The sequence below is a fragment of the Camelina sativa genome, chromosome 4, assembly GCF_000633955.1.
Source record: "Camelina sativa cultivar DH55 chromosome 4, Cs, whole genome shotgun sequence".
NCBI classification, from domain to species: domain Eukaryota; kingdom Viridiplantae; phylum Streptophyta; class Magnoliopsida; order Brassicales; family Brassicaceae; genus Camelina; species Camelina sativa.
The window spans coordinates 17,792,300-17,806,074 of NC_025688.1; the positions used below are offsets into that span (position 1 = coordinate 17,792,300).

General features: G+C 37.1%; 1 protein-coding gene and 1 pseudogene across 1 annotated transcript in view; both read right to left on the reverse strand.

Moving 5' to 3' along the window:
- LOC104780947 overlaps positions 1 to 6,296 on the reverse strand; it is an 8,167-nt pseudogene extending 1,871 nt beyond the window's left edge.
- Positions 10,449 to 13,775, reverse strand: part of LOC104780948 (zinc finger CCCH domain-containing protein 44-like) — a 6,721-nt gene continuing 3,394 nt past the window's right edge. Inside the window, exons 7-11 of the mRNA XM_010505495.2 lie at positions 13,246 to 13,296; positions 13,074 to 13,144; positions 12,661 to 12,812; positions 12,382 to 12,554; positions 10,449 to 12,294 (exon numbers count right to left, since the gene is read on the reverse strand). Coding sequence (XP_010503797.1) covers positions 10,588 to 12,294; positions 12,382 to 12,554; positions 12,661 to 12,812; positions 13,074 to 13,144; positions 13,246 to 13,296 — 2,154 coding nt within the window. The 3' untranslated portion in view covers positions 10,449 to 10,587. The remainder of the gene's footprint in view (positions 12,295 to 12,381; positions 12,555 to 12,660; positions 12,813 to 13,073; positions 13,145 to 13,245; positions 13,297 to 13,775) is intronic.

Here is a 13,775-nt window from a genome sequence, read left to right on the forward strand (position 1 = left end):
AAAAAACAGTGCGCTCCTCCACTTCTTCATGGCTTTCAGCACCTCAGGTTTCTGATGATGCAACCATTTTTTAAAGCTTCCGTCAAGAGTTTCTTTCCCAAGGTATGCTGCAAAGGCAATCAACCGGAAGTATCTCTCCAAGTACTCAGTGCCTCGGTTAAATGCAGCACTTCTTACTCTTGGCTCATAATTTTGTCGGTTGAAAACCTTCCTGTACTGCAGAACAGCTTCACGGATATTTTGTATATCGGAACATCTATCAATCACAGCATCTAACGCCTCACGAGATTCAACTCCATTATCGAATAGTCTGGTGATTTTCCACAGCAGAAGGAAGTCGTCTATTCCAAATACACGGTCGTCTAACTCGCGTTCCTCCTCAGCTCTTTGTTCTGAACTATAAGTTCTTCTTTCATCATCCACAATTGGATAGGCAATATAAGTAGTACCATGCAGAACCTTAATAGGTCTTCCAGAATTGATGCGGAGCTTCACTAGACAGGCAATGACAGTTCCAGTGGTTGTTCTACCATTCCCCATCTGTGAGTGACATGTTGAAGTGAAAAAAGGAAAAAAAAAATGTTGTCAAGTCGAACAGAAAAGCTCAAGAGGAATAATAATACTTAGTATAAAAGAAAAAAAAATACAAAGGCAGAGTTGGAAACTCAACCTGGCAATTGAAGACAAAAGCAGTGTCGCTAGCAGCAGAAGCAATATTCGATGTTAAGGTGTCAAAGTCTGAGCTTTTGAGCGCTTTACCATCAGTTATAGTACACGCGCATACTTAATCGGGAAACCATCAGCCTCTAAACGTTTGTAGACCTCGAGGGATGTTCGAACAGAACCAGCATCCACACGTTCCCATAAGTAAAGAATTTGTCCATCTTCGGCTTCGTGAATGACCATTATGGCACCCTTATATCGCTTGGCTTCTATCAGAATATCCTCTTTCAGACTAGCCTCCATTCCTTCTACTGTCTCCCGATCAATTCTCTGAACAAAGGTATATCTCTAAGCTTTTCAAGCAATTCATAAGAGTTAAAATATACAGAAAAGAAAGAAAGAAAAAACACACACAGATTATATTACCTTATATTCTAGCATGTTCTTGTATGGCCTTTCAATGTGACGTACAACAAACGGTTTACCATTGATATACACAACAGGTTCTTCCCTCATGTTGTGCCAAAAAACCGGCCGGATACCTTTTAAACTCCAAACCCTTTTAATGACGGACCCAATACCAGCTATAGTTGGACAGCCAACACCATATATAGGGAATCCTCGAATCTGTCTAAAGTTTGGTGCTCCATGAATCCTCTCTCGTAGACCACCAAAATGAGAAGCAGAACAGTAATCAGTCTTGAGAACCGTTTGACTTGACAAAACTGTCCCATTTCTAAGTGCAGCAAGGGCATGAGGGCGGCCATCAGTAGCTGCATATCCAAGGGCACCAACAGGATCTCTCGAGCAACTAAAACATAAGGAAAAAATAAATGAGTTTTCTTGAACTGCTTCTGCGAGACCTGAGGCACAACCATATATACAAGCAAGCAGATGGGCAGTGGCGGAGCCAGTGGCCAACCAGGTGAAAAATAAAAAATAGTTGAATTTTGGTGTATATAAAAAATTGATCCTTACCTAATAAGACAATTGACCCAGGTAAAAATTAGTCCAACAAGATTATTGACCCATGTGAAACTATAATGTAGTTATAGTCTTATGAACAATATTAAGCCCAATAACACTCTTTGTAGATATATTTATATTGTTAAGCTCATTCCTATAAATTAACCTAAATATTTAACATCTAATTTGTTTTTTTTTATACACTATCGTAGTTTTTTTTATAACACATTAACACTATCGGGAGTCTAAAAAAAATAAGTTAAATTTATGTTTTTTTTTTAAAGAAAATTATGACCCTGGTGAATAAATTTTCTGGCTCCGCCACTGCAGATGGGTACCTGAGAAGAATGCTATAAAGCTCTGGCCTAGCTCGCATCCAATCAGTAAAACTGACACTGACATGGCTAAGCGAACCAGATTGGAGGAAATCACCCTCTGAATGCAGATATACAGTAAAACATATAAGGAAGTAATATCTTTCCAAGTACTCAACAAAAGATGTGAGTGATGCATCTATCTTCTTTTCATCGAGGTGATGCCCTATGAGTCGACGCGAAATGCGATCGTGATAGACTGCAATTGTCACTCGTAAGTTCTGTAAGGTGATTAATGAATAAAATTAAGATCTTCTATCCTAAGTGAAAACCTATACGATGTTACAAAACCTACAGATTTTCTGATACTTGGACATAAAAATTAAAATAAACAAAAGATACCTGCACGGAACCACATTTGTCGATGACTTGGTCAACTAGCCTTTTGCCTTCTACACCACCCTGGAGTCATGAAAGCTGTAAATAGTTAGGGCAAGTAAGACGATCAGGTAAAGGACAAAAAGAAAGGGACAAAATACCTGTAAGACTCGTACCAAACTTCTAACAACTGCAAATTCCCCACAACGGAGTTCATACACAGAAGGGGGCAGATTAATAGTTGATTTTTCACCGTCGTTAAAGATTCTCCCAGAAGAGTTGTTTCTTGGGAATCTCCGATCTTTTGTTCCACAATAATATACCAAAGAAAGAAAGAAAAAACGACAGGTTAGTAGAGTCTTGTACAATAATGCACCAATCTGTTGGGACTCGTGTCTTGTTGTTTACGGATATGTTCCAGAAAAGGAGCCTCCTGAATCTTACATAAATGCATATATATAAGAACAACAGAGTATGAGTATGGGAGAAGACTAGGGTTGAGAGGTGTGATTATTAATTTGGCTAGTCTATACTGTTTCATTTCTTTGTGGAATATAAAACAACTCGATAGAATCGACATTGCAAAAGGCATCAAAAGTAAGCAATTCAAAACTTGGTAATATTTGTTTCAAACGATTTTTTTAAAAAAAAAAAAAAAAAAAGAGAAATTAATTATTCATAGAAACAGCATTTGAGTGAGACTCTCTCCTCATCTTCTTTGTAAGTTCAGTGGTCGAAGTAGATGAAGTACCTGATGCTCCAATTCGTTTGTAATGGACGAGCGTTGCAATAACCATTCCAGTAGTTGTAAGTCCACTTCCCATTTGACAATTGAAAACGATCTCTGTATTAATGTCAGCCTGACATATCTTGCTAAACTGCAAGCACAAGTGCATATTAATATATATATACAATGGGCAGGAAGATAGAAAGTGATGCACCTAGTAATGGAATGGAAAGAGATAAGATCATATAAAAAAAATAATGATACGAGTCGGAGGAATCTCAAAGACTGGCCAAAGTAACCCACAAAAATGCTCTAAGCTTAAGGCTGAAAATGTACCAAAGCATCAAAATCAGTTTCATTTGATGACTTTTCATCCGTTACGGGAAGGCGTTCATAATGGACAAGGTAGCCTTCAGCTTGCAGTTCATGGTAAACCTGGATCCAGAGAGTGAGCGTATAAGCAAAACAAAACAAAAAGAGAGAGAGAACAATGATGTGAACCTGTGGAAAAATCATTTAAAGCAAAAGATAAAGGGGTGCATTCTCTGTATGATACACATAAGATACTTCATACCAAAATTACTCTCTCGGTGGGCCCCAAATTTCTCTCTCGAAGGCGAAAAACCTAAAGCAAATCTCAATTCACTTCAACGACTACGCCGCCGTCGTGTAGTCGTCACTGACTGAATCCGGTAATCTCTTCTCCGGTGAGCTATCTAGTCTCTCCTCTTTGACTTGATGGATTCTGTTGCCACTGATTCTGGTCAGAGCTCCGTCGCTTTGAACTCTCCTCTCGCGACGGAAGATGTAACTCAAACCTTGCATCACTCTTCTCCGCCTCTGACAGCTCCTGTCTCTACTCCTTTTGTTCCCACTATTGGAGCATGGGCAAAACCACCTAAGATCATCTCAGAAGTTGTGCCTTACCGTCACGAAACTCTAATTCCAATAGAAAGAGGCAAATCTGATCCGGCTTTAGACATCCTTCCTCCAGCGATTAAAGAGGATGGAAAACTACGATTTCCATGGGCAGCAAAGATGGACCCTTCCATCCGAAATCTCCATCAAACAACAACGCCAACTTACATGGAAGATGGCACCCCCAAGGTACACATTCCAAATCATGTCTTGTTGAGAGGGCTTGAGAATCAACAAGAATATGTGATAGGTCAGTTTAATCGTTGCCTTACACCATCTGGAGGTCTCATCAATGCAGTGGCTAATAGAATTTGGGGGAAAAAGTGTAAAATTTTTTCACGAAAACTTGGGGAATCCTCTTGTTTGTTTCATATTCCGGATGCACCAACTAGAGCCTGGGTTTTACAGCGTGGTGTATGGCACATTGATGATTGCATCATGTTCGTTGCTCCATGGACTTCTGCTGATACATTAGCTCTGCCAGAGATCACATCTGTGCCGGTCTGGGTTACGCTAAAAAAAATCCCTAGTCGTCTTTACTCGCACTGGGGAATCAGTTGGATAGCTTCAGGTTTAGGTGAACCTATGGCTACTGATAAACCAAGGTTGGATCCGTCTCTAATGGGAGTGGCTAAGCTCATGGTTGAAGTTGAGCTAGAAAAAGGATTTCCAGATAGAGTTGTTGTCGAGGACAAAAGAGGCAATGTCTCTATAGTGGATGTGGAGTATTCTTGGCTTCCATCAAAATGTAGTAAATGTGGGTTTGTAGGCCACAAAGAAACTAGATGTCTTCTCCTCTCTCAAGCAGCTGCTGCAGTGCTAGGTGCAGGTTCTGTTTCTGCCTGCACTTATGTCTCCCCTACTCACTCAGTTGAAGCTGCACTTGGTGAGACTACAGTCCGCACACCCTCACCAGCCTTTGTGGCTGGGCATACTACTACTACAGTTGAAGCTACTACCATCACCACTGCCTTATGCAACCCCATTCCCATCAACACTGAAGTTGTATTGTCATCTTCTCAAATGGTATCTGTCCCATTTTCAACACCTTGTTCAAGTTCCTTGCAAAATGAGTTTGTGCAGGAAAATATTGTAGGAAGTAATCAACTTGCTGACTTCGATGTTGGAGATTATGGTTATGAGATGGGTGATGAATCCTCTCAACATACCCGAGGAGGAAGGACAATCAAACCTACCCAGAAACTCCAAGATCAATGGATTACGGTCAGAGGACGAGGCAAGCGTGGTCGTGGTGGTCGAAGATGATCGATCCAGAAAATAGCTAGAGGATTAACTTTCCAGTTCCCACTAGTTCTATCTTTCTCCTTTTAGAATATGCTTCATTGTATAATCTCCCATTGCTTTACTTTCAAAAACTATATGATCTACAAATCATATCCCTGTATTACTTTTTTATGCATTTTAATTGAAAGCCTTTTAACAAAAAAAAAAGATACTTCATACCAATACCAATGGCGTACCTCAAGTAGCGTCTTCAAAGAATCAGGTGAAGTTGGCTCCCATTGGTCCAGCATCTGACCATCTGGCGGTTCATCAGTGACGAGTATCTTATTCCCACACCTGCAAAGCAAAAATTGGTCAAACACATGCCAAAAGCAAGAAGAATGAAGTGTGCAAGGGGAAAGAAATGTAGTAGACCTAGACGACTCCATGAGGATATCTTCTTTCAAACGTGCTTCCATTTGCTCTAGACTTGCCCTGTTTCTGTTGAATCCCTGATCAGAAGCATAAAAGCAAAGATTAAAAGCAAAAACAAACAAAAGGTTCTGTTCCATCACGACAAAGGGGAAGCTCTTTTTTGGTACCTTGTAGTCAAGTTTGGTGAAAGGTTTCTGAGCATCACGCAGAGCAAATGGTCGCCCATTTATGTATATCACGGGTTCATCCATAAGACAAATCCAAAGAACTTTGCTGTCTCCGATATGCCTTAGAACTTTTCTAATCTCAGTCTCCGATATGCTATCAACGCCATGTACAAGAACTATATACGATTCTAGAGAATCAGATGTGAGTGGAAACCCCCCATATCTCACCTGAATCAAGAATTCAAAAGCAAGGGGGGGGGGGATCGGATCGGAGATCGGAATCAGACATCGGAAAAGCATAAATTGATCGTGAACCTTGCGGTAGTTCGGAGCGGCTTCAGAATCGCTCAAGAGAATCGTTGACACTCCCTCTGTCGCGAGCATCGCTTTTGATTTCTTTCTTTTTTTTTCGTTGTTGATTGTAGAATTCGATGACTGTAGAATTCGAAGACAGTCACACGCTTATCTTTCTTTTTTTCCGAATCTTGCTATGTTTCCCTACGCCTGGACAAAATAGTCTCATCCGACCCAAACCCAAAATCTAAAAATACTCTAAATATTCGACCGGTTGACCTGCGACCCAAACAGTTCTCCGGTTTGGGTCCACTACTAATAACCGGAAATCTCAAAACCAGTAAAACCTAGAAAAAACCGCTATAAATCTAGTAATATATTAGTAATATTTATAATTTTAATAGTATAAATGTCTAAAATATTCAAATTTTTAGATATTTTATATATATTTTTTGAGTATTTAAACTATTTTTTAATAAATTTGGGTAAAATATACTCTAAATATTTGGATAGGTTGGGTATTTTTGAATAGTTTGGACAAATTTCGATACTTAAATTCTGAGTTCTGAGAACTTCAGATAATTCGAATCCAAAATATCCGACCCAAACCCAAAGTCTAAAAATACTTTAAATATTCGACCGGTTGACATGCAATCCAGACAGCTCTCCGGTTCGGGTCCACTACTAATAACCGGAAATCTCAAAACCAGTAAAAACCAGAAAAAACCCGCTATAAATCTAGTAATATATTAGTAATATTTATAATTTTAATAGTATAAATGTCTAAAATATTCAGATTTTTAGATATTTTATATATTTTTTGAGTATTTAAACTATTTTTTAATAAATTTGGGTAAAAAATACTCTAAATATTTGAATAGTTTGGGTATTTTTGAATAATTTGAATAAATTTGGATACTTAAATTTTGAGTTTTGAGAACTTCAGATAATTCGAATCCATAATATCGGACTCAAACCCAAAGTCTAAAAATACTCGAGTAGATCCTATACCTCTAAAGCCGAAAACTCGAAAATCCAAAATATCCTATCTGAAAATACCTATGCCATTCTTCCTTCTTTTCAAAAATACTGAAATAAAATAAAGATACACCACTTTTGTCTTTTTGATTTTTTTTTCTTCATGTGATTCACCTTTTAAGTTTTTATTGACTTTAAAGTGTTAATTGACTTTTTTTTTTTTTATTCTTCCTATTCAAAGGCATCTGACCGAAAAAAAAATAAAAAAATCCCCATTTGGCTATTAGCCCAACAACTCACATGATATTAAGAATTAATCATTATTTTCCTTTTACATAGTTTTCTCTTTTTTCCTTTTTTTTGCCTGTAGCAAATTCTAATTTACATAGGGAACAATAATTCCTTTATTTCTTTTCCAAAACCAAAACAATAACAAAATACTCCTATCAGTTCGGAAATGAGTTGTTTGGCTTGTGTCACACCTTTTTCTTTTCTTTTAATGCTTGATTTTGTTTATAATATTAAAGGAGAAGAAGAGTATGACAAAGATAACAAAAGCCAAAACGAGAAAAAGCAAACCAAACAAATACTTAAAACAGAGGATCCAAATCAGTCAGTCGAATCTTTAAACTTTATTTATTACAAATAACTATTTTTAATCATAGTTTTTTTTTCATATTAATTTGATTTGAATCAACTTTACAAGTGACCATTACATATTACATTGCTATAACTATATATTTTAATATTATAAATTCATATTTGAGTCCTCAAATTTAGTATTAGAAAATGAGCATATATACTTCAAATAATAATGTATATGATTATTTATCCTTTAATTATGATAACTATATTGTTAATGAAACATTTTATATGTGAATCATATTCAAATTATGGATCCTAAATATCTTGACTATAACACGCAAAACATTGTATGTGTCTCATGGTTTTGGAAAATTGATACGATTTTTTTTGTAAAATCCTCTACAATCAATTTCAACCCATGATTTTATTTTAAATCTTTCTATTGTTAATTTTTAAAATATTCTAAACCATTACATAAAAGTCATTTAAAATCTCAAGTCACACGCTTATCTTTCCTTTTTTTTTCTTTTTCCGAATCTTGTTATGATTCCCCAAACTTGCCTCATCCGAAAATCCAGTAATTTATTAGTAATATTTATAATTTTAATAGTATAAATATTTAAAATATTCACATTTTTAGATATTTTATATATTTTTAAGCTTTTAAACTATTTTTTAATAGATTTGGGTAAAAATACTCTAAATATTTGGATAGGTTGGACATTTTTGAATAATTTAGACAAATTTGGATACTTAAATTTTGAGTTTTGAAAACTTCAGATAATCCGAATCCAAAATATCCGATCCAAACCCAAAATCTAAAAATACTCGAGTGGATCCTATATATCTCTAAAGCCGAAAAATCAAAAATCCAAAATATCATATCTGAACCCAAACAAGTATCCGAACGCGAACGGATACTCGAACGCCTATGCCATTCTTTCTTCTTTCAAAAATAATGAAATAAAATAAAGATACACCACTTTTTGTCTTTGTTTTATTTTCTTCATGTGATTCACCTTTTAAGTTCTTACAATGTTTTTAAAACCGGACTGGAAGGTGAACAAGAAGTCTTTCGGATCACTGGATCAACCGGTCGGACCAGTTGAACCACAAGTCAATTAGTTTATTGGTTTGTTTATCTTTTATAAATATCAGATTTATTAAAAGCACTAGTTCAATAATACTACAAGGTTTTAGACAAGCATTTTTTAAAAAATCATGATTGAGTAACATTTGGCTTGTCATTTTAACACAAACCATTCCAATTATATTATATACACCCTCTTACATATTTATTTACATTTGATTAACTACATTCAGTTATTTGATTCCATATACTCATCTTTTAACTCATACATATAAATTAACCAATAATGCTATAAAAAAAACAAATAAAAACAAGACTTAAAGTGATAAAATATCTTATACAAATGATTTAGGTAGTTTTGGTTAATTACTCTTGGTACTAGATATTATCAAGAAAATCAATACTTGATTGAAAATTCACGAATACGAGTAGTTTGTATTTTATTTCAATTAAAAATATGAATTTTCTTTCTAAATTTGTTTTATGACCAAAATATTGGCTGTATCATGGTTGATTTAAATATTTTAATTAGATAATTACGACATAGAAGTAAATAGACAGTAAACATGAGATTTTCAATGATATTTAGGTATTTTAGAGGATCTGATTATTTTAAAACACAAGATTTAGTTAGATCCATGGCTTGTAATTGTGTTTTAGAAGATTTAACAATAAATCATAACAACATTCCAAAATTACCAAAAATCAATTTCAAACTTATTAAAGAGGTAATTAAAAATATGTGGTTGAATATATCCTCTAATCATCTTTTTAGATTTAGATGATTTTGAATTTTTTTCATCCTAATTTTTGTTGATTAATGATTACTTTTCATATACATAATGCACATAGCATGTACATAAACATCATCAATTTTGGTAATCTTCACGTAGTATTTACCATAAAGTATAGAGAGAAAGAAAAAAAAAAACTATGTATTTTTCTGTTTTATTTGAGCAAAAAAAATTATTCCAATATGTTGATTGAATATACCCACTTACATATATATATATTATTTGTGACATATAACTAAATATTCATTCTCAGCCTCTTGGCTATGTCGAGCCTCCCGTATGATTTGCTCGGCTGTGATTTGCACCATTGCGGGAGTTTTGTTCTTCACTCGCGTAGGCCTTGAAAGCTTCACTTGCGTATCCATCCTAGTCGTGTAACCTAAGCGACGATCGAAATCTTTGAAAGAGGTCGTCATGATCAGTTCCCTTTAAACCTAATTTAGGATCTGTGTTGACAAGTATAATATGCTCTCGTTACCTATCTCGAAGAAAATCATCAAATTCAAACAAGCAAATAATAAAAAACAGTTTTTTTTCAACGAGAAAACTAAAAATTGTGAAAACATTTTTAGTAAACAATTAACTTGTGCTGAAAGCTGGAATCGATGCAAGGAAAAGAGATGACTTAATTAAAAGAAACCTAGTTTTTTGAATCATGTTTGGATTTCTAAAAAAACCTAATACACACATCTTTAATCTGTGTGTTTCTCTGCTTATCTAAACACAAAACTTAGATTGTCTTTTGTTCCTTTTTTTGAATCTGCTTACAAATGGAAGAAGCTTAAAGTTGCTGCTTTCTGAGGATTACGATTGGATTGAAGCTTTTTTTTTTTTCTGTAAATAAGAGTTGTTCTGTACATCCTTACTTTACTCATCTGTTCCAATATATAACAGTAACTTTTATCATCCAAGCAAAATTCTAAACGATTTGCTTTCTGTTTCTGTTTTTTTTCCAAGAAAGAGCCAGCCACAGCTAATTTATGTTTACAAAAAAGGATGTTCGAGATGTATTAAATAACAAATAAAACAAAATACAAGAAATGTGAAAAAAAATTCAAGGGTGCCAAAAACTACAAGATGCACCCTTTTTGCAGTTTCCACTCTCATAGAATTTACAAATTTTCAGCCCTTTGGGCGGATGAGCTGCGTACGAACCTGATCCATGGGCATAACCATGGCTATTGCTGTATGGCCACTGCCGGTTATTATGACTGTTGTGACCGTTGTTCAACCACTGCCGGTCCCTGCTGTGTCCGCTGGATCTCTTCTGCTGGCTCCCTCGTGGACTGCGCTCGGTGTTTCCTCGGGCTGAGTCATGATATGACAGTGCCCTAGGGCTTGGTTCCGAACCAGACTTGAGAAGCCTCTCGACCACTGGTCCAGCTTCAACTGTGGTTTCTGATCCCAGTCTGAGAGCTGTTGTCGTTAGAGTCAGGTCGTGAGTTATTGAAGCTGGAGCTGGCGCTGGCGGTGCAAAAAGCAGGAGCTCTGGACCAGCGGTTCCACAGTGGCTGAAGGGAGTGTTTACTTTTTCTTCTGTGCCCATTGAGCTTTTCCCGGCAGAGACATTTTCGAGAATACTCGCCTGAGAGACATCCATTCTGCATGTTTCAGGAGCGAGGGACATGCGTGCCACAGGGTTAAAGAAATCTTTTTCTGGTCCTTTTGTCAAATCATCGTCATCATCGCAGTGAAATGTTGAGGTAGGTGAAGAGGGCAAACCGTTCTGCTCCATTGCTTCAACTTCTGCTAATAGATCTGAAACCGATTCATCACACTCGTCAGGGTCAGCAACAATGGCCGGCCACCCAGATGACTGAGCCACTTGGGTGTTGTCTGAAGTCTGAGTAGTTGTGGCATGATCAGCTACCAAATCAATTGGCTTTACAGACGGTGCAGCTAAAACAACAGCATTCTGCTGAGTTACTTGAGGAAGCAGTCCTCCAGTTACCACAACACTTGACGTCGTCGTAGCAGAATCGGTGGTAGATGTGGTCGTGGTGCTCCATGTGACACCAGACGGTCCTTTGACCAGGACACATGAAGACAGAGACTGAATAGTCTCCGCCGCTTGAGCTTCCAAGTCTTCAGGGCTCGACTTAGGTGTAGGACTGGGGAAATCAGGGAAATGGCTTTCTTGATTCAGGTTTGGTGCATGAACAGAACCGTTTATGTAAACAGAACCACCATTTGATCCATCCTCCACAGTATTAGTTGTGCTATGGTTACCATCTGCCCGCACAACATTGGATAGATCAGATCCTTCTCTTACGTCAGGAGTAACCACGTGTCCTGGCACAACAGACATTGACGCCGGACAACTAACTTGAGGCTGGGGACAAACAGAATTACCATCCTCTCCAGAGCAAGCTACAAGAGCCACAACTTGTTTCTCTTTTGGATCGTCAAAATGGGCACTGACAGTATAGGGAGAGGAGGTTGCACTGGTGTTAACTGGCGTATGATTCTTCTGAAGACAGTTCACATCCATGCCAGAATCATGCGGAGATGGTTTTGGTTCTTGGGGAAGCGAAGAGGAACTTGGCAAAGTACTTGCTTTATCAAATCGTCCGGCAAGAGCATCAGTCAGAAGCACAGACTCGTCTTGATTCTCATGCGCTTTCCATATCCTAAGATAAGGGGGAAAATGGCCACTAGATTTCCATCTGCGGAGCTGCACCATAGAAAACGGTCCCTGGGTCTTTCCTGTTGGATCTCGATAATGCCATATTTCACTCTCTTCGTCATCTTTACCAGTTTCCTGCAGTACCCAGAAATTTACATGACGTGAAACCAAAATAGAAAATCATGAGAGGTTACGTTACGAATGTAAGGTGGTATGTCAAACCTGGATATTTGATGAGTTGTTGTGGACCTTAGAACAATCATCTTTCTCACTATGCACAGCATTTCTGCTTCGCAAAATTGGTGCATCATATTTTTTCTGTGCATTATTTCCCATGTTGTTCAAGATAGCCCCTTTCTTGAGTGGACCTTTACTTTGTGCCGTTATGTGATTATCTGCAAATAAAAAGCATCGAAGATTGTAAATAGCATCCAACAATCAGGAATATTCATTAAGATAATGAACAAGTAGCTGTTGACATCCTAGGTTAAGGTGGGAGACCTTGATTCCTTGTACCCAACCCTGCATCTTCTGATGATGCATGACTTGGATCCATGCTTGGATCTGTATGAACTTCTGGGACTTCCTGCAGACGCCGCTGACGTTCCTCTGGTGATTTTAGAAGCTCTAGCTTTTCTACACATTCTCTAAGCGTGGGCAATAGTTAAGAAAAAATTGATAAAACGCATCATTCCATGCAATCCGCATCAAAGTCTAAATGGGAAGACGGGTATTTGTCAAGCTGTATACTACCCAAACTGAATTATTCTTTGCGCGTATGAGCAGCATGGTCAGTTTTCAATGAATTATTTCATCAACGACTCCTCAAAATATTATATATCAAGCAAAATTGCAAAGAGAAATAGCGCAATGAAATGCAACAAATATAGTATAGCAAAGTTCAAAAAGGATATTCCTTTCTATGACCCTTCTCACTGGCCCGATCACGAAGATGATTGAGCTTTAATGTCTCAGCTTCCAGAGACTACATCCATAAGAAACACGGTAGTGGACAATAAAGAACTATGATAATGAGGATCTTCAATATTTAATACGAAAGATATATGCTGTTTTTAATGAATTTACCTCATTGATTCTCATGGCTTGCAGTGTTGCTGCCGTCTTCAAAATGTCACCCTGCCACCAAAACAAAAAACACATGTTTCCAGCTTAGGTAAAATACACAATTTTAGGACGAGAAGATATCATGTGTGCATTCCTACCACAGTCAGACGTTTATTGAGGCCATTTTTTATGCTCTGCCGCAACCGTTTGCACTCATCCTGAAAACCATGGTTATACGTACATTAACGATAAAATTTAACCGTAATTACTAGAGCTACCAAATAAGATGGGTTTTACTCTTTTTTCACAAGCAGAGAAAGATAGAGAAACCGATATTTTAGAGAGGACCATATTCACCTCTGTGACATTCTGGTCTGATAATTGATCAATCGAGATGACTTCTCTCTTGTCTAAGTTCAGTATTTCTAGCATAACATCTGTAGTCTTTGGGCCAAGTTGGTAGGATGCTGTTGCCTTGCTTGTACCTGTTGGATAAACACAAAATCAGATGAGATCTTACTATTAAAACATTTGGGTCACTAATACCCATT